Source organism: Strix uralensis, chromosome 30 (assembly GCF_047716275.1).
Source record: "Strix uralensis isolate ZFMK-TIS-50842 chromosome 30, bStrUra1, whole genome shotgun sequence".
NCBI lineage: Eukaryota > Metazoa > Chordata > Aves > Strigiformes > Strigidae > Strix > Strix uralensis.
Window position 1 is genome coordinate 3,471,201 of NC_134001.1, and position 11,028 is coordinate 3,482,228.

Consider the following 11,028-nt stretch of genomic DNA (forward strand, 5'->3'; position numbering starts at 1 on the left):
CTGCTGGGCTCTGGATCTAGTCCTGCTCCTGCTGCCGTCAGCAGCACCCCTGGCTGCCGTGTCTCTGCTCTTGAAGGGCAGCAAGGAAGTGTTTCACTGAGCGTATGTAAAAAAAAAAAAAAAGTAACAGAGGACATGGATTCCTTAAGCAGCACATTAACCAGCTCCCATTTCCTGGTTGCACGTACTGTAGTCTTGTTCACCTCGCTGCTCTGCACGCAAGTGCTTGTCCCCTTCAGGGCCCAAGAGCCATCGCACTCTCTCTGCGATGCTCTCAGTACTCTTTGTGCTCCACAACAAAAGTCTGACGGAAGATGAATTTTTTTTACCGGTGATCTAATGTTAATCTTCTGGTCGTTGCTTCAGCTTGGGATTGCAAGAAGGGGAAGAGAGTGACAGAGGGAATCCCTGGAGATTTTAAAGGCACCTGATTGTTTGAATCTGTGCAAACAAGCATCCAAAAATGAGTCAGCTCTGGCTGGGTACCTGGAAAAAGCTTGACAGAAAGCAGCACTTCACCATCTGATGTTTTGCTGTTCCTTAGTACCACCTGAATGTCGGTGCTTGGGCCTGAGGAAAATTGTTTCTCTCACTCTCAGGGAGAGAGGGTCTAAGGGGATGGAGGAAAACTTGGAATTCAGTGGAGCACTGACTCGCCATCAGGGTTATACAGACTAGAATACTGATGCTCTTCTACTGCTGTGTTACAAACACCCAAACATTTAGATCATCAGCAACCAGCCCCTGAGGGCATCGAGGGGCAGGTTTACAAAACGAAGCGTCCGGTGGGCCCGTGCTCAGCACGCTGTGCCAGAGGGCTCCGAAACTGCCGCCCTGGTATTGCCCTGCTCCTGACCCCCGAGCGGCTCCCAGTACGCGGAGCCCCGTTGGGCTGGAGTCCATGACTTTGGCAAGCAGAAAGCCGCCCCCCCGAAAGCCTGCCTGCCCTGTGCCTGCCACGGCAGTAGCTGTGCTGTCATCGAGGTCTGTTTGGTTTTGCCGCCCGCATGGCTGCAAGCAGAGTAGGAGATGTGGCCCCTCTCGGTCGTCTTTTACTGTTTATCCTCTGCAGTGATTTTTGCTGTTTCCATGGCTCCTTTGCACTGTTATTTTGGGAACCTGTGTTTTCTCGTAAGACAAAATCACAGAGGGTTCAGAACTGGAAATCCCATTTATCCTGTCTCCACTGCATTCCAGTTGGTGTATCTGCAGTTCATGCCAGTGTTTTGGGGAGTGTTTCATACTGATCATGGCCCACGTTCTCACGAAGGAACAGGCCAGGACACGTGATGCTGCTTCACGTCTGACTGTTGGTGTTAAACGGGATATGCAGGATCCCGTAGCAAGTGTCTCGGGCAGCTCAATCTCTGCAGAGGGGCGAGAGGAGAACACACAGATTCTGTTCAGTGCCAGAAGCTATGAATGTGCTATTCAGCCATGAGCTGTGTGATAGACAGTAAACTGTTTGTTCATCAAATTCCATTGAAGATACTGGGAGCTCGTGACATGTTATTCCATAAACTATGTTGGCCTAAGCTTAATCTTAACTATTACACTGTGTAACGACTAACTGACTGTAAGTGCTTATCTAAGTTGAAATGCTGAAGCAAGGACTTCTACTAGGCAAAAGACTGAAAAGAGGGAGAAAGGGAAGAAGGACAAAGGGGAGAAAGACAAAGGGGAGAAGAAGAAAAAAAAAAGGGGGTAGTGTCTATATTCTGTAAGATATAAACAAAGACTTTGTGAACCACTCTCAGGAAAGTAGGAAATACGAGAAGCTGGTGACGTGAGGAAGACCCGGATGGAGCGACCCCCTAGCTGCAAAGTGCGCAGACGCAGGATACACCTCTCAGAGAGACCCGATAACGGAAGGCGGAGGATATAAAAAAGACGGACCCTCGGGAAGTGAGCGCGCGCCGTTGGTGGAGCAGGGACTCCCCGGCCGCCCAGCGCTGTTTTGCTTATTGCCGCTTGCTAAAATAAATAATTGAAATCTAATTTGTCCTAACTTGCATCATTTTGGCAAGATAGTCTATAACAAGCTGCATGGCCAGATGGTACATACAGGAAGAGTGGAGTCTGACCAGACAGCTGTTGCATCTAAAGACCAAAGAAGGTGGTGTTGTAATGAAGGACTCCTTCCCACCGTGAATGAGTAGTGAAGGCAAGTTTAGAGCGATGATTGGTGCAGCAGATACTTGGGAGGATCAAGTGTGCAGTGCCCGTCTAACCACAAGTGAGTCTTCTGGAACAGGCAGAGCACTGGCTGGGACTCATCCCTGCGGTAGGACGGTGACTGGTCTGGTCTGTGGGAACACTTCTTGAGTGGACGCAGAGCTCACCGATACGCTTGCCAAACTGGCAGACGAGGTCCCTTCCTCACCGCCTGCTGCCCTGTGTAGAGCTAAGTGCTCTCCCCGCAGCGTTTCTTCCTCGATGCTGTCGTTGGCCATCTGAAGAATTCGAGGTTATCGTTGGCTGCGTCTCTGGTGCATCCCAGTGGGGTAAGCCATGAACCGCATCAAGGTGGAGGAAGAGCTGCCGGACTACCCAACAATCCTCTGCGTCGTGTTACGTTTCTTTTCTGCTTTGCGGCAGGGTTACAGCTTCTAGGCCAGGACTTGTCCCCCCCCATGGCTGGCAACAGGCGTAGGTTTGTTCCCTTACGGCCCCGCTTCACCCTCGGGCAGCCTTTGGGGCTCCTCGCCCCAGAAGAGCGTGCTGCCTTTTTGAGCGCCCAGGGGCGAGGGAGGCCGTGCCCGGCGAGCGGGGGGTGCCGGAGAGGGGCCAAGCCGGGCTGCCGAGCCTTGGGAGGGACAGTGGGCTCTGCGCTGCTCGCCGCCGCCCAGACGCCTTCGCGCGGGACAGCTGGTCCCGGGCCGGGGCAGCGGGGATGCGCACTGCCGGTGGCTGCTCGCCGGGCTGTGCCGGGCAGCTCGCTGGCCGCAGCAAGGGTGAGAGGAATGCCCTGTCTCCCCGGGGGAATGTTTCACCCAGGTTCTAGCGACGCGCCCCACGGCTGTCCTGACACTGCTTCCAGGGGAAGGTGCGCCTCGGTGCTCCGCAAGAGCGTGCTGTAAACATAGGTCTAGCAAAGCCAGTCACTGCTGTCATTGCGTTTGGCCTCGCTGTGCATCCCCTCTGAGCCTGACTAACGTGGGGTTGTGTCCTGGGTAATGCTGAAACAGATTCTTCCCTTTTCTAAAGTAATTTCTTTCTGTGAGTCTTCCATTCCCTCACTCACATCAGCTTGCTGATTGGGCTGAAATAGGAGCCGGTTGTGGAGCTGATTTTCCCCTTGATATACGGGACCCTCCAGAATGACGGCTGTGGAAGAAGACAAACGCTGCTGAACAGAAGGCGACTTAGGACCCTCTACTACAAGATCTGTTCTGCGGCATTTGCAGTCTCTGGCAGCAGGAAATACTAGTTCTGCTATTTCTACTTGTCCTGTTTTTACACAGAGGAGCAAGTCCTACCTGGCTACGGCAGCGCTGCGTTACGCAGCACAGTCCGGCTCTGCACTCCCAGGGCCTGTCACACCATCGCACTGGGGATTCGGCAGCATTTCGGTGCTACACGGCCAGTTTTGGGGATGTGCGGGTGGACCATGGCAGGACGGCGCAGGGGGCCCGCAGGAGCGGTTTGTCCATCCTGCTGCCGCCCAGAGCCCGAGCGCGCCCCCCCAGCACCGGCACCCCCTCCCCTACAGCTGCCTCGCCGCTCCCCCGTGCGCCCCCGGGGTCCCTCCAGAAAACCTTCCTCATTCAGCTGAAAAAGGACCATCGGAGCCCCGGGGCAGAGGGTGCTCGGCGCCGGCTGCCCTCACCTCCCCGCAGACCCGGGACAATCCCCAGCCGGGGGGGCCGCAGGCTGCTGGCGCCTTCCCCCGCCAGCCCAGCCCTCCCCACAGAGTTCCCGCACCCCAAACGCTGCTTTTGCTGCTGCTGCTGCTGCTGCTGCTGCTCCTGGCACATCGCGGGGGAATAAAACAACAGCGGGTCCATCGAAGGGGCCATAAATACCCGGGGGCTGCTTCTCAGTGCCTATTCAACTTGCCAGGTGTCTTTAATTAAACTCGCCATTGTGTTTCCATCTCTCCCTGCCCCCTCTCTGTTTCAGCTCCTCCTGACGAGAGATGCGAGACGCGTCGCGGAGCCCCAGGAAAGCAAATGGAGACTGGTCCGTCCGTGCCTAAACACGGTCCGATTGTGCTCTCGCGCAGCTGGAGGGAAGGAGAAGCCCCGTGTTCTTCTCTCCCTAAAAGCCCTGATCCTTGTTTCAAACCCTCGAGCCGGTTCTTCAGGACCGTCACTGAACGAGGGGTGGGGCCAAGCCCCGGGAAATCTGGGGCGTCCCCAGCCAGTCCCTCGTTTGTGCCGCGCTAAACCCGGTCTAAGCCCGGATGGCACCACGCTGGAATTCAGTCCTGACGTGCCCAGCAGCCGCTGCCAAGGCGAGGCAAGCAGGGCTTGGGGGGGGGGGTTTCTGGCCGCGACCAGGCACGGCGGGCAGAGCGGGGGGGCCGGGGACACCACCGGACACCCCGGCCCGCCCCACACCCCCGTCGACCCCCATCTTGTCACCGCAGGGAGCCAATATCCTCATCAATGACAGCGGGGAGGTGAAGCTGGGTGAGTGGGGGGGGCGGCGGGGGCGGGGAACGGGGGGGCTATGGGGGTGGGGGGTTGTGGGGGGGCTGTGGGGGGGCACTGGGGTATGTGTACTGGATCTCAGATGCCTGAGTCCCCTCCCTTTTGGGGGGGGGGTCTGGGGGGGGGTCTAGGCTCTGGGGGGCGGTCTGAGGGCCCCCCAATTCCCTCACACCCCCCCAGAGCCCCCCCTCCAGCCGATTTCAGGATCACGGCGCAGATCAGCGTGACCTTCGCCTGGCGCATGTCCTTCATCGGCACCCCGTATTGGGGGGGGGGGGCAAGATTTTGCGGGGGGGCTCTTGCGGGTTTGGGGGGGTCGAACCTTGTGCGCACCCCCCCTCAGGATGGCTCCCAAAGTGGCAGCGGTGGAGCTGAAAGGGGGGTACAACGAGCTCTGTGACGTCTGGTCGGTGGGGATCACCGCCGTCGAGCTGGCCGAGCTGCAGCCCCCCATGTTCGACGTGCACTCCCTGCGGTAAGCGGGGACCCCCCCACACCCCCCCAGCACCCAGAAGTGGGGAGGGGGGTCCCCCTGACACGCCCCCCCCCCCCCTCCTCCCTCCCCTCCCCAGGGTGCTGTTCCTCATGTCCAAGAGCGGGCACCAGCCCCCCAAACTGAAGGACAAGACCAAGTGGTGAGGGGGGGGGGGGGGATTTTGGGGGGGAGATTTGGGGGGCGACATTAGGGCCCCCCCTTGAAGTGGGGGGGCCCTAAGCTCCCCACCCCTCTCCCAGGTCCCCCCCCTTCCACAACTTCGTCAAGGTGACACTCACCAAGAACCCCAAGAAACGACCCAGCACTGCCAAGATGCTCAGTGTGAGCCTCCCCCTCCCCCGGGGACACCTGGGGACCCCCAAACCCGGGGGGGGGACACGGAGCCCCCCCCACCTTTGTCCTGTCCCCAGCACCAGCTCTTGACCGCGGTGTCCCAGTTCTGCCTCCTCCCCACCCCCCGCTGTCTACCAGCCTCGTCTCTCTCCTCTCCCCACAGCCCCATCCCTAAATGTGTCCCTGTCCCCCTCTCTGTCCCCATCTCTGTCCCCATTCCTGTCCCCGTGTCCCCGTGTCTCCACACCCCTGTTCCTGTCCCCGTGTCCCCTGTCCCCATGTTCCCATGTCCCCGTGTCCCCATCCTCACATCCCCGTCCCTTTCCCCGTGTCATCGCCCCCCCCCTCCCCCTCCCCCCCCCGCATGTCCCCCCCGACCTGGCCGTCTGCTGCTTCGTGCTGGAGCAGTCGCTCTCGCTGCGGGCGCTACAGGAGATGTTGGCCAACAGCTCCGAGGGGCCCTGGGGGGTTTGGGGGGCTCCCCGCTGACCCCCCTTCTTCTCTCCCCCCACCCACCCCAGGGCGTCGATCTGGATAAGTGGGTAGGTGTCACCGTGGTGCAGTGACCCGCCCCCCCCGCCTTCCTCCTGGCGCCCAAGGGTGCCCACGTCCCCTTGGGGTCCTCCTGCCACCCCCTTGTCCCCCAACGGTCCCCATTTGCCCTTGGGGTCCTCCTGACACCCCCTTGTCCCCCAACAGTCCCTATGTCCCCTTGGGGTCCTCCTGACACCCCCATGTCCCCTGAGGATCTCCATGTCCCCTCAGGGTGCTCCTTGCATCCCCCCATGTTCCCTCGGGGTCCTCCTGACACCCCCATGTCCCCCAAAGGTCCTCTTGACACCCCCTTGTCCCCCAACGGTCCCCATTTCCCCTTGGGGTGCTCTTGACACCCCCATGTCCCCCGAGGGCTTTCATGTCCCCTTGGGGTCCTCCTGACACCCCCTTGTCCCCCAACAGTCGCCATTTGCCCTTGGGGTCCTCCTGCCACCCCCTTGTCCCTCAACGGTCCCCATGTTTCCTCGGGGTCCTCCTGACACCCCCATGTCCCCCAAAGGTTCTCTTGACACCCCCTTGTCCCCCAACGGTCCCCATTTCCCCTTGGGGTGCTCTTGACACCCCCATGTCCCCCGAGGGCCTTCATGTACCCTCAGGGTGCTCCTGGCATCCTCCCATGTTCCCTTGGGGTCTTCTGACACCCCCATGTCCCCTTAGGGTGCTCCTGTCACCCCCGCCTTGTTCCCTGAGGGTCCCCACGCTCCCTTAGGGACCCCCCCAGTCCCCCCATGTCCCCCCTGTCCCCACGGTGGGGGGAAGTGTCGGGGAGGGGGCACACGCGTGTGCAAGCCACGGCTGCTCCCCTGCACCCCAAGGGGACCCCAGGGACCCCTACGGCCACCTCAGGGACCCCCTGGGACCCCCCCGAGACCCCCCACAGTGGGGTCCAGGGGGGCCTTTTCTTACCACGAGTATTTTTTAAAGCCACCCCGGGGAGGGGGTGGGGGGTGGGGGTGTCCCTGTTTCTAACCCCAATTTTGTAGCGGCTCATCCCTCCTGGGGAGGTGGGGGGGAACACGGGGGGGGCGGGACACACACACGTGGGGAGGGGAGGGGACACGGAGGGGGGAACACACAGACTGCTTGGGGGGGACACAGGAGCTGTTGCTGTTCGTGTGGGCGCTGGCCCCAAAGAAGCCCCCTGGGAAACGGCCACGTCTGGTGTCAGTCTGTGTCCCCCGCGCCGCCCCACGGACACGGGGACACACAGACATGGGGACACACGGCACCCACAAATCCATCGACCCACAGCACCCACAGTCCCACAGCACCCATGGTCTGCACGGTCCCATGGCACCCACAGACCCACAGACCCATGGACCCACAGCACCCCAAAACTGTGGTCCCACTGCTCCCACAGTCCCACGGTTCCCTGGCATCTACATCAGCTCCCACAGCACCCAGGGACCCACCGTCCCCTCGCACCCACAGCACCCACGTCACCCACAGACCCGCCAGACCGTGGCCACGATGGCCCCATGGCAGGAGGCCCTACGGGTGCCGTGGGGCCGGATGTTGTGCCATGGCGCCATACGGGGCGGGGGCGTATGGCGTGTCATGGGGATGTACGAGCAGCTCCAGAGCGAGTGGAGCCGCCAGAGCCCCGACCTCAGCAAGTGCGGGGAGCTCCTGGGGCGCCTCAAGGTGCGGGGGGGGCCGGGGCAGGGGCTGAGGGGGGGCCCCGGGGCTGAGGGGGGATCCTGAGGATGGGGGGGGGCAGGGCAGGGGCTGAGGGGGGGCTCTGGGGTTGGAAATGGGGCAGGGGGGAGCCCTGAAGGGGGGGGGCCCTGTGGCTGAGGGTGTCATTGGAGGGGGGGGTACCTGGGAATGGGGGCAGACAGGGGGGACATCAAGGGGGGGGGCCCTCTCTGTCGTTGGGAATGGGGGGGGCTCTGGGGCTGAGGAAGGGGGGTCTAGGAATGACGGGGAGGGGCTGCGAATTGGGGGGGCCCTGAAACTGGGGATGGGGGGGGCTGGGAAATGGGGGTGTCCCTGGGGATGGGGAGGTTGGGCTGAGCCCTCACAAGTTTTTAATTACCCAGAAGCTTTAATTAACCCGCGGGGGGGTGTGTGTGAGTCAGGAGGTGACCCCCCCCCCTCGCAGCACCCCGCTTCCTGCAGCCGCCTCTAAACATCAATTAACCCCCTCTGGTGCGTCTCGGGGGGGTGGGTGGGGGGTGGGAGGCTCTGCCCCCCCCCCCCCGGCTCTGACTCTGTGTGTGTGTCCGTGTGTGTGTGTGTCCCTGTGTCCCCCTCTGTCCCCCTCTGTCGTCCCCCCCCCCCCCCCGGGTCCCCCTCTGTCATTGTCCCCGGCCCCCCCCCACCAGTGTCCCCCTTTTTCATCCCCCCTCCCCTCTGTACCCCTCTGTCCCTGTCGTCCCCCCTCCCTGGTGTCCCCCTCTGCCCCCCCCCCCTCGGTGTACCCTCCTCTGTCCCCCTCTTTCCCCCCCCCCCGTGTCCCCCTCTGTTGTCTATCCCCCCCCCTTGGTGTCCCCCCCTGTCTCTGCATCCCGCCCCTGTGTCCCCCCCACCTCGATGTCCCCCCTGTGTCCCCCTGTTGTCATGTGTGTCCCCACCCTTGGTGTCCCCCTCTGTCGTTCCCCCCCCCTCTGTCCCTGTCCCCCCCTTGGTGCCCCCCCCATCCCCCTATGTCTGTTCCCCCCCACCCCTCTGTCCCACCCTTTGTCCCCCACCCATGCCCCCCCTGTCCCCCCACCCAGCTCACTTTACTGGAGCTCAACTTCCTCCCCACCACTGGCACCAAGCTCACCAAGCAGCAGCTCCTCCTGGCCCGTGAGTGCCCCAGTTCAGGCCCCAAACCCCCCCCTTAATTTTTACACCCCCCCCTTTCCCTTTTTTCCCCCTTTTTTTTAATTATTTGCCCCCCCAGGGGACATCCTGGAGATCGGCGCCCAGTGGAGCATCCTGCAGAAGGACATCCCCTCCTTCGAGCGCTACATGGCCCAGCTCAAGTGCTACTACTATGACTACAAGTAAGCCACAAAACTCCAGGCGACCCCAAAAACCCTCTTTTTCCCTCCAAAACCACCTTTTTTTAATTCGCCCCCCCTCAGGGAGGAGCTGCCGGAATCAGCCTACAAGCACCAACTCCTGGGCTTGAACCTGCTCTTCTTGCTGTCGCAGAACCGCGTCGCCGAGTTCCACACCGAGCTGGAGCGGCTGCCGGCTAAAGAAATCCTGAGCAACATCTACATCAAGCACCCCGTTTCCCTTGAGCAGGTCCCCCTTATTTTGAGGCAATTTTCTGCTTTTTTTTAATATATATATTTTAATTTTTATAACGCTCCCTCTCTCCGCAGTATTTAATGGAGGGCAGATACAACAAAGTTTTCCTGGCCAAAGGCAACATCCCGGCGGAAAGTTACACTTTTTTCATGGATATCCTCCTCGACACCACCCGGTGAGCCCCCCCCGCACCCCCTCTACCCCTCCAAACCTCGCTGCACCCCCATTTTTAACCCTTATTCACCCCCCAAACCCCCCCCAGTGACGAAATTGCCAGCTGCATCGAGAAAGCCGACGAAAAACTCCTCTTCAGCGAAGCCACCCATATGCTCTTCTTCACCACCGCCGAAAAAATGACCCATTACGCCAAAAAGGTGCTTGGGGAGGGCTGATTTTTCACGGGGGGGTTCCCCAAAACTACAGGACACCCCAAAATCCCTTTTAATTTTTGCCACGCAGATGGGTGTTGGGCCCCACCAACTACTACAGTTTTAGTAGCCGCCAAAAAAAGCCCAAAGACGCCACCATCCCCTCGACCGAACTGGCCAAGCAGGTCATCAAATACGCGCAGCAGCTGGAAATGATTGTTTAGGACCCCCCCGTACCCCCTTTTTTTTTTCCCTCATTTCGCCCCCCCCCTTCAAGGCATCCGCCATCCCCACTCATTTATGTTCTCGCCACCTGCAGTTTGTTGTTGAGGGGGTGTTAAATATTTAAAAGGTGGTTTGGGGGGGTTGTGGGGAGCCCCCCACCCCCCTTGCACCCCCTTTTTGGGTAGAATTGGGGGAGGGGGTGTGGATTTGTGTGGCTCCTCCCCCACTTCCCCTCCAGCTTCAATAAAGCGATGGCGGCTTCTAGCAGCGAGTGGTGCCCTTGGGGTGGGGGGCGGGGGGGCAAAAAAAATAAAAAGGGGGGGGTGAGGGGGTGTAGGGCTGGGTTTTGGGGGGGCGGATCAGGGGTCTCTTCCTCGGCAGGGGGGGCCAGCAGCACCTCGCTGGGGGCGACCAGGGTCCCGGCCAGGATCAAGGTGGTCACGGGGGGCTCGGCCAGGTGGTTGGTGGAGGGGGGGAGAATGGGGGGTTATTGGGGGGCCCATGACCCCCCCAAACCTCCACCAGCCCCCAGAAGCCCCCCCAGCCCCCCCAAACCTCCCCCCCTCAGCTGCAACGTGGGTTTATCCCCATTTCAATGGGGAAGAGGGATCCTTTTCCCCCCACACACTATTTTTGGGGTCCCCCCCAATTTTGCCCCCCCCCTATTTTTTGGGGTCCCCCCCACCCCAAACTCACCAAGCGCTGATGTTCCTGGGCAGCGGGGAGGGGTCCTGGTGACGGCAACAGAAGCAGTGGGGGCAGGAGCCCCCCCACCTCAAAGGGGGCCCAATGGGGGGGCCCTGCCGGGGTTTTGGGGGGCTCCGAGCCCCCCCTTTGGGGGACCCCCCCAACTAGGTGGGATCCGTGGCGCGTTGGGTGGCCACGGGGCGCTGGGTGGTGGCCACAGAGCGCTGGGTGGCATCTGTGGGGCCCTGGGTGGGATCCGTGGGGCACTGGGTGGCCACGGGGCCCTAGGTGGTGGCCACAGTGCACACACCACGGCTGCTTTGTTCAGGGGTTCCTTACAAATTTGGGCTTGCTGATTTTGTGATTTGATCGAGACCAGCATCCTACCCACATCATAAACATTTCATAAATTATTCTTAATAGCCAGTGTTTATGTAATGAGAGCCGTGGGCTTGGGAGCTTT

The 11,028-nt window shown here is 60.7% G+C and overlaps 1 protein-coding gene and 1 pseudogene across 1 annotated transcript; both read left to right on the top strand.

Moving 5' to 3' along the window:
- The first annotated feature begins 4,405 nt into the window (after nt 1–4,405).
- LOC141935931 (mitogen-activated protein kinase kinase kinase kinase 1-like) lies at nt 4,406–5,574 on the top strand. Its single transcript, XM_074852615.1, has 5 exons — nt 4,406–4,634; nt 4,850–4,921; nt 4,998–5,130; nt 5,228–5,290; nt 5,391–5,574. The coding sequence occupies exons 1-5, from the start codon at nt 4,406–4,408 to the stop codon at nt 5,572–5,574; spliced, it is 681 nt and encodes a 226-aa protein (XP_074708716.1).
- A 2,031-nt stretch (nt 5,575–7,605) lies between these two features.
- Nucleotides 7,606–9,877, top strand: LOC141935959 (26S proteasome non-ATPase regulatory subunit 8-like; annotated as a pseudogene).
- The last annotated feature ends 1,151 nt before the right edge of the window (nt 9,878–11,028 follow it).

Excerpts from the sequence above, each read along its gene's own strand:
- LOC141935931 (XM_074852615.1), top strand. The coding sequence starts at position 4,406 with ATGGCACCACGCTGGAATTCAGTCCTGACGTGCCCAGCAGCCGCTGCC. Across the intron at positions 4,635-4,849 it reads CAGCGGGGAGGTGAAGCTGG|CCGATTTCAGGATCACGGCG; the intron begins GTGAGTGGGGGG and ends CCCCCCCTCCAG. Across the intron at positions 5,291-5,390 it reads CTGAAGGACAAGACCAAGTG|GTCCCCCCCCTTCCACAACT; the intron begins GTGAGGGGGGGG and ends CCCCTCTCCCAG.